Source organism: Girardinichthys multiradiatus, chromosome 20 (assembly GCF_021462225.1).
Source record: "Girardinichthys multiradiatus isolate DD_20200921_A chromosome 20, DD_fGirMul_XY1, whole genome shotgun sequence".
NCBI classification, from domain to species: domain Eukaryota; kingdom Metazoa; phylum Chordata; class Actinopteri; order Cyprinodontiformes; family Goodeidae; genus Girardinichthys; species Girardinichthys multiradiatus.
In genome coordinates this window covers 26547728-26567163 of record NC_061812.1, presented here as the reverse complement: position 1 = coordinate 26567163, position 19436 = coordinate 26547728, and the positions used below count along the sequence as shown (strand labels likewise).

Genomic DNA, 19436 nt, shown 5'->3' with positions numbered 1-19436 from the left:
TTTTTAGCGGTGGTTTTCCATATGGGCAACATAGATGGTTGCCCAGGGTGGCATTAGGTTGGATGTGTGTGTTGGGGGGAGCGGCACGATCCAGATATATCAAATAAATAACAAAAATATAGAGCCTTTTTATTTCTTTGTTGCACCCTGATTGATTCTGTGTTGCTCATTTCCATGACTGAAAGGGGGATTTGGGCCTATGGGGGTGGGCTAAAGGGAGATGCTCCCTCAGATTTACATTCATGCAGAAATGCCCGCAGAATATTTTTTATTGCAAAACATTGTACATTTCCAGACTCAGATTTTTAGATATTATTTATACTTATAATAAATATTCTGGACATTTTATTTACTCTACCAGAGGACTATGGGTATCTATTTGAGAATCTACATCTCTGTTTTATCAAGTAATGGAGTACAATGCAGCACAGTTTGTCAACCTTGGTACCTTGGTTAAATTCCAGAAAATAGTAGTTATAGTGCTTCGTTTGACATTTTAGACCCAGCTTAAGAACAACAGGTCTAGTTCTACCCAAACGTAAAGTCATGGGTAAAATGTTAAAACATGATGTGTCAAACCAACCACTACTGCATTTATTAATCTTTATTAGACTTGTGTCCTTTAGAAAACATAAGGAGAAAAAAGAGAAAATTAAACAATTTTAAGTATAACATTTTTTTTCTATAGCTATCAAGACCTGGAAAATGTAAGACATAAAATCCAGACTTCTTAAGACTTTCAACACAGAAATTCTGGAGTCTGGACTGTGAAAAGTAAAGGAAGGTTAAACTCTATGGCGACTCTTACTCTTGCTTCTGATTTTTATTAAAAGTGCCAAACTGTAATGAAATGAATAGAATTTGGTTTAAAATGAGTTTGGTTAAAAATTTCCTGCCTATTGATATTTAAATTGTTAGATGTTTCTTTTCACAATGAATACATTTGGTTCAAAACCTCCACAATTATAACAGAATCTGTTGTGTCCTGCCTGAATGACTACAGCCAAGTTGCACTGACTAACATAATAAGGAAATGTTTTGAATGGCACCAACCTCCCTGTATCAACCGCTCTATAGACGATGCAATAATCAACATCAGCATAACGTATTCATCTGGACAAAGATACACCTATACCAGAGTCCTGTGAAACAGCTGCTGTTAATATTATACATTTTATACTACTGCACGTATTTTGTCTATTTTGTGTTTTTATCTGCTTGTGTTTTCTGTTATCTATCTAGTGAATGATTGTTCACACTAATCTGTTGTAGATCTCGGAGAAACATGAAATGAATCCTGCTTTAAGTGCGGGTCTCATTCTTGTGCTTTAAATACAAACTTTCTGCTGGGCCACACTCAGACTGTAGGCAAAAACCAGATGTTTCCTAAATCTGACTTTTAGCACCCTGAAAGTGGAACATCTACATTCGTTAGCAATTGGCTGGAATATGATTGCACTATTTTAACACTAAAAGCATATATTGCTGCATCAATATAAGGTGTCAGTGACAACATGAAATGATCAGCCACACATTAAAAAAAGTCCCTTTTATAACACGGAAACAATTTGCTTGATTGAGGGTTTAGAAAAAAATACAAATGTCTTTTCTGTCTCTGCAAAATATTTCTGAGCAGTGCTGTCATGCCATCAATGCACGTATCATAACATGTGATGCAAAAGATGCTTTGAAATCTGTTTTTAGCAGCCAGAGCAGCTGAAGAGGAATATAAATCTAAGGTCAAATACATTCTGAAAACACTTTCAAATGGGCTTTGGACTAAATCTACAAAATTTTATTTGTGTTCGAATGAGGAAGAAAATCTTCCCCATAAAAAACCCAATGTTTTCTGGGAGTTTGTGCCTGATAAGAAGGCATAGACTGATTATGCTGGATTATCAACTCCTAATTATTATTATTGCAGTTAAACAAGCTACATGTGGGATCTTGCTCACTTTGTTTTGCTATGTTTCTATAGATTTCACATCATACTTTACAGACGCATTTTTACCCCTTGCATTCGGGTTTTGAAACCGAGAGAGCAACTAGTGAAGATGAATAATTCAGGTGTGCAGACTCACCTTACAGCGGCACTCCCCGCTGGTCTTGTTGCAGTCAGAATCAAAACCTCGGTCTGTGGGACAGTTGCAGGGCCCGCAGGTCTTATGACCCCACCAGCCTCTTGGGCATGGCAAGTCAGTCCTGTGGAAACACACACAACTTGTTTAGTATAAATGTTGAGGAATTAAACACATGTCCAGAACAAAGGCTGTTGAGCATAAATGTGGCTTTTGTACTTTTTCTCGCAATATCGGCCGAAATAGTTCCTGGGACAGTCGCAGGTGTAGCCATGGGAGGAGCTTGGCTTCCAGGTGCACGTAGCAGCGTGTTCACAGGGGTTCAGTGAGCACACGTCCGTGCAGTTGGTGCCATAGAAACCTGTAGAGAAATACAGCTGATGACAATGAGCTGTTATGCTCTGGATTCATGAAATTATCTTAGTTTGTGAATATGAGTACTGACCGCTGAGGCAGATGCATGAAAAGCTGTCCCAGTCATCGCTGCAGAAGCTGTTGGCAGGACAGGGGTTGGAGCTGCAGGGGTCTGGCACGCTGCAACCCGGTTCTACGTTCACCTTCTTCGCCACAGACAAACTCAGGGCCCCACCGACACGCAGACCCTGAGTAGGAATGATTGCTCGTACTTATTTTAGAGGTTTTGCCATGCAGTTTTAAAAAGTATGGGATTAGAGTGACAGAACTGCTTGGATCAATGGGCTGCAGAAAAATACAACAAATGGGGTCCTTCCATAACACGGGTGCCAGCCAAGTAAAACATTTCTTCTCATTGTGTTTAAAACATACAGATCTGTTTTTACTGCCATTCTATGAGTTCATTAGTACTGAATCTATTGGATTTGAATCATCTGGAAAATGTTCTTCTCTTTTTTTTGTGACATTTTGATAATTTATTAGGAGGACAAAACCTAAACCTTTTACACTGGCTTAAAAATAAGGCATTGTAGATGAAAATAAATTACTTTTACAACAATAAGTCCTGAAACATCTAAAATAAGGCTGGCACACTTAAAGATTAAAAGATTAAAAAGATAAAAAATTCATTTTAATTAAAAACAGAAATACAATGTGTTTATTTTTTTCATTTTACTGTTTACTGTTATGAGTGCAAAAAGCGGTAGTTTTTATACATGATATACTAACTAAAACTTTAGAGGCTGTGTTATTTTTATTTTAAGAATAAGGTAGGGCTGTGTGGGTCTACACAACAATAAGTGGGCTGAGGAGGGGTAAAATAGATTTTTTTTAAATGCAAACATTGCAGATGTGTGCATTAGTTCTAGTTTGGAAAATTGCAATTGGTTAAAATCAGCATCTGGTGGCTCAGTAGCAAAGCAGGGGCATCATATACAGACACTAAAGTCCTTAACACAGCTGTCCATTTACTGCATGTCTTCCCCATCTCTCTCTGCTTCTTGTTGCTGTCAAGCTGCTAATGAATAAAAGCCACCATCGCCACAAAAATGCTAAAAAATGTCAAATGAAAATTCAGCCAATGTTGGTCAGAGCTATACAGAAATTTGGAAATGGCCACACAATGATGATTGGTGTGTCTCCACTGGCTGTTTATAAACTTATTATTAGTCTTAGCATGCATGGAGCTTTGGAGAGGACAAACCTGTATGCAACCACGGAAGCCGTGCTGAATTTTCCCATCAGGCATTGCCAAACCACCAACACTGACAGTCTTCAGCTTGGACTCCCGCAGCTTTCCGTCCACCTCCATACTTGCCTGAAAGGATGCAGGACAGCGTTTGCATAAAACTCCAAATGTGTTCATTTCTTTTCACGTACAGCTTCACCCACTCACCAGGTAGAGTCCCTGATCTAATGACAGCACGGCCTTATGGTTGCTCGCAGCTCCTCCCATACTGCTTATATCCAGCTGCAGATGATGCCAGTCTCCATCGTTCACCAACACTTCCTCCACCCGTGACAGAGTGGAGTCCTCCCCCCTGTGCAGCCCCATCAACATGCTCCCCCCACGCAGCTACAATGAACAGACAGAGAGGGAAATTAAAAGACAGCTCTCTGGGTTCAAGAGTTCAAACTCTGAACTGCTGCACATCTGAGGTATTTGCTGGTGGGAACAGAATCTTAAACAGTTACGCAACATCAAAGAGTCTTCCGTCTAGACGAGCTCAGAAAGGCAGCTGAAATCAGAGCTGAAAATATTATATGAACATCCTTTTTTCCCCATGCAGAATGTTTTTCTCCCAGCATCTTTTATGATGCAAGGGGACCGAACTAAAGCCAGAAGGAGGCGGCATCTCACCTGCAGAGTGAGGTTGTGCTGCATGCCTGAGGAGATGTGAAGAAGCACGGAGCTAGACTGACGGGTGCGGAACATGAGCTCGACGTGCCAGAGGACGGAGGCTACCATCGCCTCCAGGTTGTTCCACTGCAGCAGGCTATTACCCTGGAAACGCAGCGGGTTGCCCATGACTGCAGGAACGACACAGAGAGGGAGACAGGAGGATGAAAGGCACATAGAGACTGAAAGATGTGACAGAGTTAAATGAGATGAGAGCTTCTTTTTAGGCGACATGATGATAAGTTATTCCTGCCAACCATAGAATCCAGCATGGTCTCTTATCCTGTCCAAGTTATCCCACTAAACTCTCACATTATGAAGAAGGAGAACACACTCTGTTGAAACAAATACTCACCATACTGTTAGGACAAGAGAAATAAACATTAAAATAGTAAAAGTTAGGATAAGTTAGATTTATTTAATTTCCCTTTGGGATTAATAAAGTATTTTTGAATTGAATTGAATAAATGTCCTCTCTATGTGTTGAAAGAGAAGCTTGAGAGAAAGTGACACTAAAAGACACTCGTCCTGCGTGATGTGCAGCACTTTCCCCCTCGTTAAGCTGTGTCTGTAAGAGATTGAAACAATCAATTAGAGATGATGGATAAACCTGAAGTGCTGTGGCTGTTGCCTGAAGAGAGATACGAGAACGTAAACTGCAGCCAGGATTTACCTTATGATCTTTAAGTTTACATTTTCTCAGTTCTAATTCCTCAGAATAAAGATATAAACACAAAACTTTAATATAGATTTAAGAAAGCAGGTTTAAAACAGTGTAGCCTTTATATGTAGAATATGGATGGATGGATGGATGGATGGACTGAAAATAGAAATATGACAACATCTCCTTTTGAATATTTTTAAAAATAAAAAGATATGCTGAAATTTATAATCAGGAATTTTATTTTGACCTAAAATGAAATCCCATAAATCTAATTGCCTTTAAAAGTCATCTGATAAGTTTTTAGAGTCCACCTGTGTGTAACTTCATTTCAGGACAAACACAATCTGTAAACATACATCCTCACATTCAAACATGGTGGTGGCAGGATCATGCTGTGGAGAGGCTTTTCTTCATTAAGGACAATTATGCATTATTTATATGTCGGTCTATTACAGAAAATCCAAATAAAATACATTTAAGTTTGAGGCTGAAAAGTTTGATCAGTGTGAATACTTTTGGAAGAACTGTAAGTGAGCATACAGAATAGAGGAAATGTGGAATAACAGGCAGAAAACATAGTTCACATGTGAGGTAATAACCTTTAAAGGAAGACAGAGATGTGATGTTGTTAGATTTGGGATTGTGAGTCTATTAAGCTATTTTCTATGTGTGAATTGAACTTGGAGCTTGTTGTAAATAGAGATCATGCACTACACTGTCCGTGGCTAAAAAAGAACATTTTTCAGGGTTAAATCTGCATCCCAACATTAATGTCCCACACGTTTCCCTTCTTTTCTCACCTCTCCCACAGTTCTGTCCTCCAAATCCAAGCGGACAGTCGCAGCTGAAAGAGCCCCACAGGTTCACACATGTCCCTCCGTTCAGACACGGGTTATTGTTGCAGAAATATCTCTTGGCAGAGCATCCTGGGAGGTGTGGGAAAAAAGAGGAATAATCTGTTTGATGTGTCCTGACTCATTATTTCATCAGAGAAGAAGAGTCAGTGGGTAATCAAATATTCTAGCAGGTATGGCCATCATTTCCTACTGACTCTCCCCTTCAGCTGTTCTTATTATAGTTATTTCCTCTGCAGGGTTCTCCATACTCGGCTGCTCTACCAATAAACACAGCTCTGCTGCAAACAGACAAAATAAAGCCCTTCGCGTAAATAACTACACCGCAGATGGTGCATTACCTGGCAGGGTGCCATTGTTGGCAATGTAGCTTGCCATGTCCACGTGCTGGTTGTCAATACGCAGGTTCTTCATGCATCCCACAAACTGCTGGTTCCGCACGGGAAAATCCTCTGGGAGTTTGGGGACTCCTCCTAGGAGCAGGGGTCCGGTCAGGTCAAGAGATCTAATAACACAAAGGAACGTGTTTAGCCAAAGCCGTATGCTGCCTCGATTGAAACACATCAACAATACTGAGACTGGGGAAACTACAGTAGGAATTCATTATGGGTTGTTTCTCTGAAAAAAGGCCTAAACAAGAAACGCACAATGATAATTAGAAACTTTATTTGAAAATATCTTAACTCTATCTCCCAGCTACAAGAACAAAAAAATCTGATTCAGAAAATAAATAATTCAATAAAAAGCATTTAAGAAAATAAGTTCTCCTGCAACTAAAAATGCAAACTTTATTTGAACTTTTCCTCTTACTGTTACTGACACACACTTACTTTTTGGATCCAGACTGACTTCCCTGGGCCGAGCATGAGTAGTTTCCAATCATGTGACCGAATCTCAGCGCCACAGAAGTGTCACAGTTGTCCACCGTCACTACCACCACTTTCTGGTCTGAGGGGCCCTGAGGCAGACCGGCCTGGTTTAGGATCGGCTGTAAACGAGACAGAAATACTCCTCAACATCCAAATTAATTCACAGAGGTCTTCTGTTTCAGGGCAGAATTTGGTTAAAAAACTTAGTAAAGTGCATTGCATGAATAGTTGTATCCCTTCAACCTTTAAAACATGTTGACAAAGTATAACAATGGAGTTCAATACATTTTAGGTCATAGACCAACAATTAAGTAGAGCATGGTCATTGAGTGGAAGGAAAACAATGTTTTTCAAAATTGTTTGATTTCTGTTTTCGGCCTCTTTCACTCTGATACCCCTAATTAAAGTTAAGTGCAACCAATTCCCTTCAGAAGCTACTTAATTAGTAAACAAGCCACCTTTTTATAATTTGTTCACAGTATAAATCCAGCTGTTCTGAAAAGGTCTCAGAGGTTTGTTAGAGAGGATTAGAGAAAGAAAACAGCATCATGGAGACCAAAGGAACACAGCAGAAGGTCAGGGATACAATTATAGAGAAGCTTAGAGCATTATTCAGAAAGGCAGCCGAGAGGGTCGTTGTAACTCTGGAGGAGATGCAGAGATCCTCAGCTCAGGTGGGAGAATCTGTTGATAGCACAACTATTAGCCATGCACTCTACAACGCTGACCTTTACGAATGAGTCTCAAGAAGAAAGCCAAGCTTTAAGGAAATCCATAAGAAGTGCTGTTTGCATTTTGTCACAAGCCATGTTTGGGACCCAGCAAACATGGGGAAGAATATGCACTATTATGATGAGACCAACATTTTTGTAACTATTTGGCCTTCATGCAAAATGCTATGTGTGGAGGACAACAAATACTCCAGTGAAGAATGGTGGTGGCAGCATCATGTTGTGGGGGGTGTTTTTTCAGAAGGGAAGCTGGTTTGAGCAGATGGGAGGATGGATATAGCTAAACACGGGGAAAAACTTTAAGAAAACATGATTGAGGCTACAAAAGACTTGATACTTGGGTGGAGGTTCATGTTCTGGCCGGTAAATCACTAAACATAGGGTCAAAGTTACGCTGGAACAGTTTAGAAGCCAATTATGTGGTATAATGGCCTAATTGAACTCCAGGCCTAAATTGATAAGAGTCGCTACATGTGCAAAGTTGGTAGAGACATACCCAAGCTGTAACTAAAGAGAAAGACACGCTATACTTTTTTATTTTTGTCCATCAAAAGTTTCTAAACCATGTATATTTTCCACTTCTAAATCCTGCACTACTTTGGGTTGCTTTATTACATAAAATCAAAATAAAATGTTGTGGAGTTTGTGGTTGTAAATGTGACAAAATATGAAAAGGTGCAAGGGTATTTTGACTTTTGCACGTGCACAATGCAAATGTTTTAAACCAGTGCTAATGTATTTATTCATTGTCGAGAGTACTTCAGACTTTCCTGAGCTTTTCATCAGACTTTGTCTGCTTTTTCACCTGGAATGCTTCCCCAAAACTAGAGCAATATTGATCATAAAGTCTGGCTGCTTGGTAGCAAGGTACAAAAAGTAGGCATGGCTTAAGATTTTTGCACAGTTCTGCATGTCTTAAAGAAAAGTGTAATCTTTCAAACCACATAGATTATAATCAGTATGTACAAAGATCAGTTAAGCTCAGCAGGAACAATGGAAACAGCCTGACTGAGATGAGCAGACAAAGGAAAAGCTTCAGTCGTAACTACCTGAAAGATCACTGAGTATAAAGGTTGTCATGCTGCTATTTTTATTGTGCTCAGATGTCTTCAGAGACTCAGAAATTAGCTTTCATAAAATATCACAGGAGTCTGCTAACTTTTATTAGAAAAACTATACTGGAGCAAATCTTCAACATGGTTTCTAAAAACATTCAGAGGGGAAAATATTTAGGGGCTCTCTCTCTGTAGGAGCCCCTCTGTCGACAAAAAAGCCCTCTTCCTCTTTGTCTGTGAAATCAATAGCAACAAAAGGAGGAGGGTTCTGAGTGGGAGAGAGTTATGATTCTGTCAATAAAAGGCTGTGACCTCCTCACACGCTGGCCACCTTCTCCGGGGTCACTCAGAGATCATATTAACCTTCAGCGTGGGTTCAAGCTGAAGTCGTGAGCCCCCTCACGGCCGGGGCAATCCACCGAGAAATTTAATCATCTCATGAGCACAGATTATAAAAAATAAACGATATTAGTTTTTTTACTGTCAGGATCTATAACTCTTTATGAGATTAAATTAAAACAGATCCCTTTCAGAGTGACTCCAGGAGTCTGAGGAACCATAATTTCCTGATTGCTCAGCTGTTATGGATCGGAAAGCTTTATCTGTGCTGTCTGTGTTTTAAAAGACATGCAGCTGGAGAGAAAGTGTACATTTACCTGGCTGCTGCAACATCTTTAGCTGCTTCATCTTGGCGGAGGTTTATTAAAAATCAAACACACGCTATCAGACAATCCAATGATGACTGATTTAATTTTAGCTCAAGGCGCCACCGTGGTTGAACGTCGCTCACATGATTTTAATGCTGAGCTGATTAGATTAATTCTCTATGAGTTTCCAGTAACATGAGTTTGTAACTGAGAGGCTGCAGCCCACTGAATTCCTGCAGTCTTGTGATATGAATGAGGCAGAGACAGCATTAGAAGGCTTGAAAGACCTGTGGCTGAATAATATGTCATTTAACACACCTAACATGGAAGACTTCATGACTCGAGGTGCAAAACATTTGCCAGTTCTCCCTGAGGAGCACTGACCTCTCACCGTTCAGTGAAGAGAGATTATTCAAATATTTAAATACAGGGCTATGAAAAATTATGTGCTTCTCTTTCACACTTAAATGCTTTAGGTAAACAATATTTTATAGCAGAAAAAATAACCTGATTAAATACAATTTAAAAATAAGGTTTACAAACCAACCTACGGCCTTATGAAAAATAAATTTCCCCCCTTGCTAAATCATAAGTTTACTATGAGTACCCAGATTTTATTTTTTTAGTTTCGCTAGCATCAACCAGACCTGATTACTGCTTGCCAAGACACCTAAATAGAGCCTACCTGACAACAGGAAGTAGGCAAAAAGATCTCAGAAACCAACATATCATGCCCCAATCTAAAGACATCCAAGAGCAGATAAGAAAAAAGTCATTGCCATCTATCAGTCTGGAGAGGGTTATAAAACCATTTCTGAGGCTCAGGGACTCTGGTGAACCACAGTGAGAACAATTATTCACAAATGGAGAAAACATGGAGCAGTAGCTGGCCGGCCTACCAAAAATACTTCAAGAGCGCATCAACGACTCAACCAGGAGTTCACAAAAGAACCTAGAAGATCTAAAGACCTGCAGGCCCAAAGTAAACAGAAGGAGAACCACTGCTGACCAAAAAGAACACATAAGCCTGTCGCCATTTTGTCAAAAAAACATCTTGATGATCTCAAAGACTTTTAGGAAAATATTCTGTGGACTGATGGGGAAAAGTGGATCTTTTTGGAAGGTGTGCATCCTGTTACATCTGCCATAAAACTTTCAAAGCATTTAAAAAAAAAAAAATCATACCAATATTCAAACACGGTGTGATGGTCTGGGGCTGCCTTGCTGCTTCAGGACCTGAATGATTTGCTGTTATTGATGGAATTGTGAATTCTGTTCCCTACCAGGAAATCCTGAAGGAGAATGTCCGACCATCATGACCTTTAGGTTAAGCATACCTAGGTTATGCAGGAGAACACAGATCCAAAACACACCAGGAAGTCCACCTCTGAGTGCCTCAAAAATAATAGAATCATTGTTCTGGAGTGACCTAGTCAAGGTCTGGACTCAAATCCGATTGAGATCGAATTTGGCATGACCTTAATCAGACCAAATATGTTCAAAAATGCTCCAATACCTCCAAAGATGTATTTCACGCGCGTGTGTGTGTGTGTGTCTGTGTGTGTTGGGGGTGTATAATGGCTTCCTGTTTCCCAGGAGAATGAGCATGATGTAACACAAACCCTGTATTTCACTCTTTCACTCTATACCCACTCTTCAAAATGGCAAAGAAAAGAGAGCAAACAATTCAAGTAAGACACTGTTGATCTTTCTTAATATCAGGACTTTGCAACAAAAAAAATAGCTGCTCAACTAAGCTTGCCTATACATGCAGCCTATAACAATAATTAAAAACCAGAACTGATACAAACAGGACTCACCCCTGTGGTTAATTGCACCATTGCTCATGATTATCAGGACAAATTACCTCCACAGCTCACTGGCATCTTGGAGTCACAATCTCCAGAGTAACCTTTGAATTCTTAGACTTTTTATTTTATTTTCCAGCTTTTATGCAAATCTGCCTCAAAGATATGTAGAAAAGCCTTAAGTCAAAGGAGCCAGTAATTGTGCAACATGCTGCATGTGTTTAAATACTTAAACGTTGCTTGAAAAGTTGAAGCATGTTGACTCAAATTAAATAAAATGAATCCAGCATAATATAGTTTTCAAATCTGCTGACATATTTCAGATGTTTTAAGTTGGAAACTTTTGATTTTCTCCATGTGATTTTTTTGCATGATTTACATTTTATAGTATTTTATAGTATAATATTTTATAGCTTGTAGGTAATCTAAACACATGTGCCTTTAATTGTACAATGTGATGGAAATAATGAAACAAATTTCTGATGTAATAAAAAAAAAACACTTTAAAACCTCTCCCTTTTCACATTTAGCTTTACGCTTTGCCAATTTAACCCCATCATGTATGCCTTGAATTTATTTTCCCCTGACCTTTCATTATCAGTTACAGTAATTTTCACCAAAATAAAAAGATATTCAACATACAGAATCTGCTGATTAAAATTGAAACGTACAACATGAAATGTAGCAGATCAGGATTTAAACACAATTGCTGCAGATGGGATGAAGGGTGAGGTTTGATCTCTCAGCCTGCAGAGAAAAATGGTGAGAAGTGTCACTGAGCATGCTCAGAGCATTATGTCTTGTCTAGAAGGTAAACAGCTCATTAAGAATCATCAGGAGCATCCTAATTATTCAGCTGGACACCTTGCAGCTCAGCTTTAGCAATCAATTTTTCAGGATTGACCGTCTCACTTTGGAAAGGCTACCCGTTTATTAACAGGATCCGACCACAGAGAGCATTTCTGGTGAATTAATGCCTTCAGATTATTTGATAATATATAACCGCTGGGTCAGTGTTAATTAGCACCTTTCCCACAGGAAGTCACAATGCGCTGTGAAACTCCCCATCACTCAGCAGTGAAATGTTAAAAAACCAGAAACCCAGCAAAGGAAGCTTTTACTTTCCGGTTCACACTATTTCAGGCCAATTTGTTACAAATTTGTTGATGATGAAAAAAAGCAAACATGTTGTGTGAATTGATGAAGGTGAAATCATCCGACATGCTCTTTTCCACGGTTTTCCCTGCGCTGTGAAAGCTGTGGAAAAGGCAGCGCTCCAGCTTGGACGCTCCTTTCACCGACCTCTGCTGTCATCAGTCACGCCTATTGACTCTCCAATAAAGGAAGTCTGTCATGACGTCTCTCGCTGAACAAAGCACCGTCCTGTCAGAGCTGACTGGAAAGCACATATTTGCTCTGCAGCGCATTAAACACTGCTCTCACCCGCCACTACATGGGATTATGTGAATATGAGTTCCCTGTCACATAGGAGGGGTGACAAAAGTGGAGAAGGAGTATGACAGCAGGCGGCACAAATACTGGATCGGAGATTGACTAGAATACCATAGCAACGGGAAAGATCGGCCCTGACTCGTTCATACTTCTCTCTGTTTTTCTTCACCCTCCTCTGGCTCCTCTGCTGCTCGGCTTTTCTGGAGAACAGAGAAGGAGAGGGGCACCTTCCCCCGAGGCCGCATCATTCACTGCCTGCGGTCCCCAAAAGGAGCGGGGCCAAACACAAAGGCAGCGGTCATTGCCATTCTCCACAGTCCGCCACCAAACTGAAAGCCACATTTCAATCTAAGACACCCCCAACTCACCCTACCCTGCCCCCTGCAGACAGGGACGGGTCAGAGAGGGCCACCATGGGGTTCGTCCAGAGGGAGGAGCTGCTGTGTTTCTACCTCAGCACCTCACAGGATGAGGAGCATAATAGGAAGGTGAGGAGGATTAGTTCAGCTAGGGAAGGAGGAAACCCCCCCCCCCCCCCCCCAACACTAATGGTAACTACTTAAGATATGAAGTGTTTCGAAAAAAATTAATTCACTCACATGACAGTATAACAGAAGCAACACAAAAACACACCTTTGTAGTTTTTTTTTTTTAGGAGAGATGTTTTAGAACGCAATAGCTTTAATTAGGAAAGCTAAAATTTGAAAATTAAGTTTTTAACTATGCAACAGACTGTCAATTAATCCATCCATTCATTTTCTAAAATCTAAACCTAACCCTATCCCTCATTCTAGGGTTTCTTAGGTATTCTTAGGCCACAGAAATATAGTCCCTCCAGTAGTTTCTTTAAGGTCTCCTCAAAGTGAGACGTGTTTGGAAAACCTCCAAAGGGAGAGCGTCCCAGGAGGCATCTTAATCTAGCACCCAAAGTACCTCAGCAGAGGAGTAGCAGCTCTACCTTGAACTCCACCCATTGTATCTTAAAAGGGCAACACATATCAGCTGTGCAGGATAAGTGTCAAAAAATATGCCTCCTCATTTGTGCTTCAGCACGACAAATCCAGAGGGTGTTCAAATTTAACAGCTGTCAATTAACGTGACGTGGTTCAGCGCTCCCAATGCGAGTTCCTCTTCAGGTTGACCGCAACCACCTTATGAAGGAGGCTCTTTTCATTCACTTGTATCTAGGATCTTGTTATCTTGACCATAATCTGTATCTCATAACCACAGGTGAACGTCAGAATGTACACGGACTGATAAATCAAGATCATTAACAATGGGCTCACCTCATTGTTCCCCATGATACACTGAAACATTTCTCCAGATGAAGCTCCAATCCATCTATCCATGTCCTGGTCCATCCTACCATCACTTATGAACAAGATACCAAGATACGTCTCCGCTAGAAGCAGAGACTGACCTTCGGTCTGCCACAGACACATCCAAAGAACCGCATTGTCCACAAAATGCAAAGATGAGACCCTGAGGTTCCAAAATCGACACGGTCTGCGCCACAACACCTTGAGATCTTATCTGTGAACACCATCAACTGAATCAGTGACAGGTGGCAGCCACGGGGGAATCCAAAACACATTACAGAGAATTCAGACACAGATCTTTGGTGCATACCAGAACATGATAGTCCTTAAAAGCAACCCAGGTACCCTACACTTCTGCTGCGCTCCTCACAAAATGCCTCGACTAAAAAAATTGTCTTAAACCTTCTATAATTCCTTAGCAACTCTGTGCTCTGTGAGGATAAAGATCTGGTTTAATGGTCCACAGGCAGATCAGAGTTTCCAGTAATTTAAAGGGTCCTAATAAAACGTTTTCCCAGCTTTCAGAGAATCTTTAAAAATTTTCTTTGGACTTTGGTTGCTTTTTTACTCGTTTTCTGTCCAGTCTTTGAACATGAAGATCACTGGACAGTGTCAACAAGAGAACCAATAATGTTACATTTCTAATTATATAATAGAGGTGGGCCATGCAGAGACCTCCCCCATATCAAATATGCAACATCAGCACTTTCTACCGTGATGTAATGAAACTTTACAGTTAAGACTGGAATTCATCAGTCGTTCAAACTGTAGACAACTTCTGTTATTGTTACAGCAATTCTGACCAATTATATGACTTTGTGATTTTATTTATCTGTTTTTAAGGACATGTACTTTGACAAATACATTACTAATAATGAGACATTTATTACTTTAAATCCTGTTAATTAGTAACTTTAAGTAGTACTTAATTACTCCTTATATTGTTCTGAAGTCAGGTATTGGAAAGATAATGCGTGAAAAAGCAGCAATATTTTATCTTAAAATACACTATATAAAGAAATAATTATACTTTAGCTTAAATTAGTGACCTTAATTAGTGCTTTATGTTTTCATCACTCCTTCATGGGGGTATGTTCTGTCATTTTGGCCTGCTTTGCATCCTTGTTAGAGTAAGATGGTGGTTGTTGAAAAACAGCAGGGTGCAGTGTGAAAGTTTGCTTGTTTTTGCAGACCGGGAGACCTTTTGACCAAGACCACTTAAAAAAATTATTAAACAGTCTAGCTCCTTCAAAGCAAAAGTACTGTATAAATACATTATGGATGGTCTCTAAAAACAAGCATTTGCAAGTTTGTATTTAGTTACAGAAGGATTTTTTAGTCACTTAATAATAATAATAAAAACACCAAAAAGTAGCACTTTAGATTGTTCTTTTGCTAACCCTTGTTTATTAGAGGCAGATTTTCTATATGGTAATACCTACACTTCAACAAGGAAGTACATTATATTGGAAGCCAGAATTTGCTCACGAAAAGAACTATACTCAAGCATTACTACATCTTTAAGCAGTTCAGACAAACAAGAACACATCCCTCTAAAAATAGGGTCAAGCACTGGACAGAAAATATGTGAAAAAGCAGCAGAAGTCCAAAGAAATTTTTAAAAGACCTTCAGAAAGTCCAGAAAAACTCACCTAAATACTTTAATCATAATTTTGGTAACTTTATACCAATAATTCCTGAATTTTAGCCATGCCTCTTCTCATAGAAACCGGAGGTCATTTGTATCAAACTGGTAATCACATGCAACAAGCTTGCAATGAAATGTGCAGGTTAGAGAAACCAGAAAAGAATCAGTGAGCCATTAAATTTGAGGTATTAATGAGGCTTTAATGTCTGCCGAGAAACAAAGGAGAAGCAAAGCATCATCAAGTTCTTATCCAAACTCCACCTTCATCCCTGCCGCTGGCTAAAATCTGACAAGCTCATGCCATCATACACATTGAATGGAAAATGTGCATGGCAGGAGGGTTGCCTGGCATCGTCTTTATGATGCAAAGTGACTTCCTCAATAGACAAAAATGTGACATCCTGTGTGGGTGCATGTGTGTGTGTGTGTTGGTCCCGGGTGGGAAAGTACTGAGTGAGAGCAGCTCCATACATTCCTGAACTGATTGAGCCGTTTTGATATTCTTACACAGAAACGTAGCAGTTAAACATATTTAGAACAATCAGAGCATGTCTGGAAAAACAATGTGTTCATACTCTCATGTTTTCATTCATTCAACCCCCCCATGTCTGGTTTGAGGGTCTCCTTGGGTCAGAGTCGAGTTGGCTCTCTTCCACATCATCCGCTTGTCAGCCGACAACCTTTAGTCTAAAAGAAAAAAGCCCACAGTACCCTGTCTGCACCCCGTTTACAGACAGTCTATGAATATGCTGAAGACCACAGTGGAAGAGTGACAGATGCCAGTTATCTGTGCCGGCATGACAGCAACAGTCTGTTGTCTGCAAAGGACAAAAGCTGTGACTGAATGCTAAGTGGTCCACACTTACATAGTCCCTTTTTAACCTCATCAGGATTCTATAAAACATTTCACAATGGGCCCATTTATCAAACACGCCTACAAATGAAAAATGCATGTACTGTCAATCCAACGTAAAATGTTGAATGTGAGAGTAGGTTACCCTTAAATCCCACACCAGGTCTTACATTATGTGTCCAAGTTTGTCAGGGTTGACTTGAGGTGCAGCAGAAAAACATCAGTCTGTATCAGTGAATTGTTTGTTCAGCAGGGCAAGGATTCAGGTGATATGATGAGTGTGGAGTTGGAGTTAGCATTGTTGCCTTGCAGCTAGAAGGTCCTGGGTTTGCATGTTTTCCCTGACCATGTGTGGACTCTCAAAGGGAGCTCTGGCCTCTTCTTGCAAGTTAAATGGTCTATCTAAATTGCTCCTAGGTGTGAGTGGTTGTTTGTCTGTTTCCTTGTGACTGATGGATTTGCCCAGCCTTTTGCATAATGACTGCCAGAGAAAGATCCTGAGACCCTAGGTGGATAAAGCAGGTATAGAAACTGCACCAACTTTTTCTTTATCAATTTACTTTGAGACTGACAGCATAAACCTTTCATTAGCTGCACCAAGTTGTACCATTGCAGTAGCCTAAATCTGATGGGGGCTTTAAGGTGAAAAAGATGTAAAAAAAAAAAAAGATATGACAAACAACAAAAGTATAGAGGATACTGGAAAATAAATAAAATAAAAATGTAATTTCAAAAATAAATAATTAGCAAAAAAATAAAAAATTGTAAAATACTGCCACAATCAACACTTTTTCTTTTCCTACTCATATCTGGGGCAGTGGTGGGACACTGTCTGGATCAAGGAGACTGGCAACCTGCAGGGTAGGGTATCACACCCCCAGTCAGAGGAGGACAACCCAACCATGGGGGAAATCCTGCCGAAGTATAAAAATACCATCAGTCCTTAAGCCAGTGTTGGGCCCAGCCATAGGTGGAACAACAAGACTGAACTACACACAGCGAACAAAAACAAAAAACTCTGAATCCCAGAATGCACAATTTTAACCTATTTTCATGTACAGCTCCCTGAAACGAGGTTTAACAGCTGCAGTCCCCATGGTATCATAGACGTTTAAACTTTGTGCGAAGCAGCAGTTTTCCTGCTTGCCTGCAACCCCCTAAAGGTTGCATTGGTGAGAACACGTACTTAAACGTCTTCATCATAGCAAAAGACTGAATCTTCGAAGATACCTTGGATCCAAAGTAAAATACAGTCTGCTGTTGTATATCCGGTGACTGTATGCCGACTGAAATTAAGACTAGCTTTCTGAACCTGTCTGTCTGAGCACATGCAGGAAAAAATCTGAAAGAATGATAGATTCCCCAAGAATAGACCGCGTCTCTAATTATGTCGATGAACGTCCTCCTGTTCATCAGAACGGTTCATGTAAGAGGTTGTGTCTGGGCAGAGAAAAGTGGTTTAGAATAAAACAATTTAAATATTGTTTATTACACTGTGTTTTGCTTTGTTTGGATATTTGAACTGTCAGGCTGGAGTAGGCCTAGAACAAGCCGAAGCTGAGGCTATCTGTAATTCAAACTTTACCTCAATGAGTGGTTTGAACACTGATCGTCTGGTAAAATGAGCTTGTTCTGTTTTATCGGTGTTTCACGTCATCTCATCTCACTAACCTGCATAAAACAAGTCGCTTAGTCCATATAAATGTGCTTAATTGTGTCTCCATTATCTGCTAATACTAAGAGAGGCAGAGTGGAGTCCTGTGAGTCTATATCTGCTTTAAGGCACCATTTTAGTAATTGATCACTTCAGTTAATCAGCCACTGTGATGGTGAGTTAACACAAAATTTGGAAACAATTGTCCAAAGCGCGATTGATTGCTAATTCAGCAAACTATTTTTGAAATATTATTTTATAAAAATAGTGTTTTATTTCCCCTTCTGTTTTTCATTGTGAACTGGTTGTTTGAACACCTAGCAACTGTTGTTCTTTCATCGCTTTTAATGCTAATTTGGCCTCATCCCTCAAAACAAGCAAGTTTTCTTAAACATAGATATTTACAGTCAACGCTGATCACTGCATCGTTTTATTGGTCATTGGTTTCAGTTTCATTCCTACTTGTTCCTTTTTACAAGTTTTTCCATAGTTGTTTAATTTTCCTTATTACATACTAGGTTTAGTTGAATTTTACAAGCCTAGTTAAAGAGTGTCTTAACTAAAGTATTTTAACTGGAAGTTGAGTATTCTGTTAATAAATTCTTGTATTTGGAGAGGAGTTGTTTCTGTTTATCTGTATCTGTGTGCAGGGCAGACATCACTCCTCACCAGGCAGGTATTCATAAAACAATAACTGACAGACAATTTTGATTAAAATTACAAATTTTGTTAATAATTGCCTTTGGCACTAATTAATACAGTAGTTATTCCAACCAAACTTATTGTTGCACAACACCAGCTGGACGGCAGCAGCAGTATTTCAAATCACAATCCTCACAATGTGTGTGCAATATTGCAATCACAAAGGACTGCTAGGATGCAATTTTTGGTAAGTTATTAAATGTCAAGCGTCATGCATTCACACTCTTCATATCAATAATATGTTTGACCAGTTGGATGGACTCTAACTGGGACATTGTGTAATTGTAAAGAAAGTCAGGAAAATGTGTTTTTAATTTTACTTGATATCGTCATTGCAATTTTCAGAAATAATATCACAGTTATACAGCTGATTTACTTTATTTTTCACCATAATTATTTTAAGTGGTTTAAATGGTTGTTTAATTGGCCTTTTGTTCATACAAATTAAAAGCAAATGTTTTAGTTTTCTGTTGTGTCTGTTATTCTGAAAGCCAGAGGCTTGAAACTGATAACTTCTAGTTTAAAAGCATATGAACTGTTGTACAAGAAGTATCCGTAGCATCAGCCTGCAGCTGGTTAACTTAGCATACAAATTTTCTAGTAGCCTTTCCTTATCATGAGGTACGCTGCCACAGCCCGTCTGTTTTTAACACAAATGAGCAACATTTTCGATTTAAGAAGTTTTCAAAATCTTTCAGACAGAAAGTCAAAATGAAATTTTCTTAAACCCTTAAGTATAAATCTAACCTATCACAATTATAATGTGCAGAATAAAATGGGCAGTTTCC

At 39.5% G+C, this 19436-nt stretch overlaps 1 protein-coding gene across 5 annotated transcripts in view; it reads right to left on the bottom strand.

Moving 5' to 3' along the window:
* celsr2 (cadherin, EGF LAG seven-pass G-type receptor 2) overlaps positions 1 to 19436 on the bottom strand; it is a 99110-nt gene that overhangs the window by 22760 nt on the left and 56914 nt on the right. For all 5 annotated transcript variants that reach the window (XM_047348323.1, XM_047348325.1, XM_047348327.1 and 2 more), the window contains exons 6-14: positions 6741 to 6898; positions 6252 to 6415; positions 5857 to 5982; positions 4354 to 4523; positions 3889 to 4068; positions 3697 to 3810; positions 2524 to 2680; positions 2298 to 2439; positions 2082 to 2202 (exon numbers count right to left, since the gene is read on the bottom strand). In XM_047348323.1, the coding sequence (XP_047204279.1) occupies positions 2082 to 2202; positions 2298 to 2439; positions 2524 to 2680; positions 3697 to 3810; positions 3889 to 4068; positions 4354 to 4523; positions 5857 to 5982; positions 6252 to 6415; positions 6741 to 6898 (1332 nt within the window). The remainder of the gene's footprint in view (positions 1 to 2081; positions 2203 to 2297; positions 2440 to 2523; positions 2681 to 3696; positions 3811 to 3888; positions 4069 to 4353; positions 4524 to 5856; positions 5983 to 6251; positions 6416 to 6740; positions 6899 to 19436) is intronic.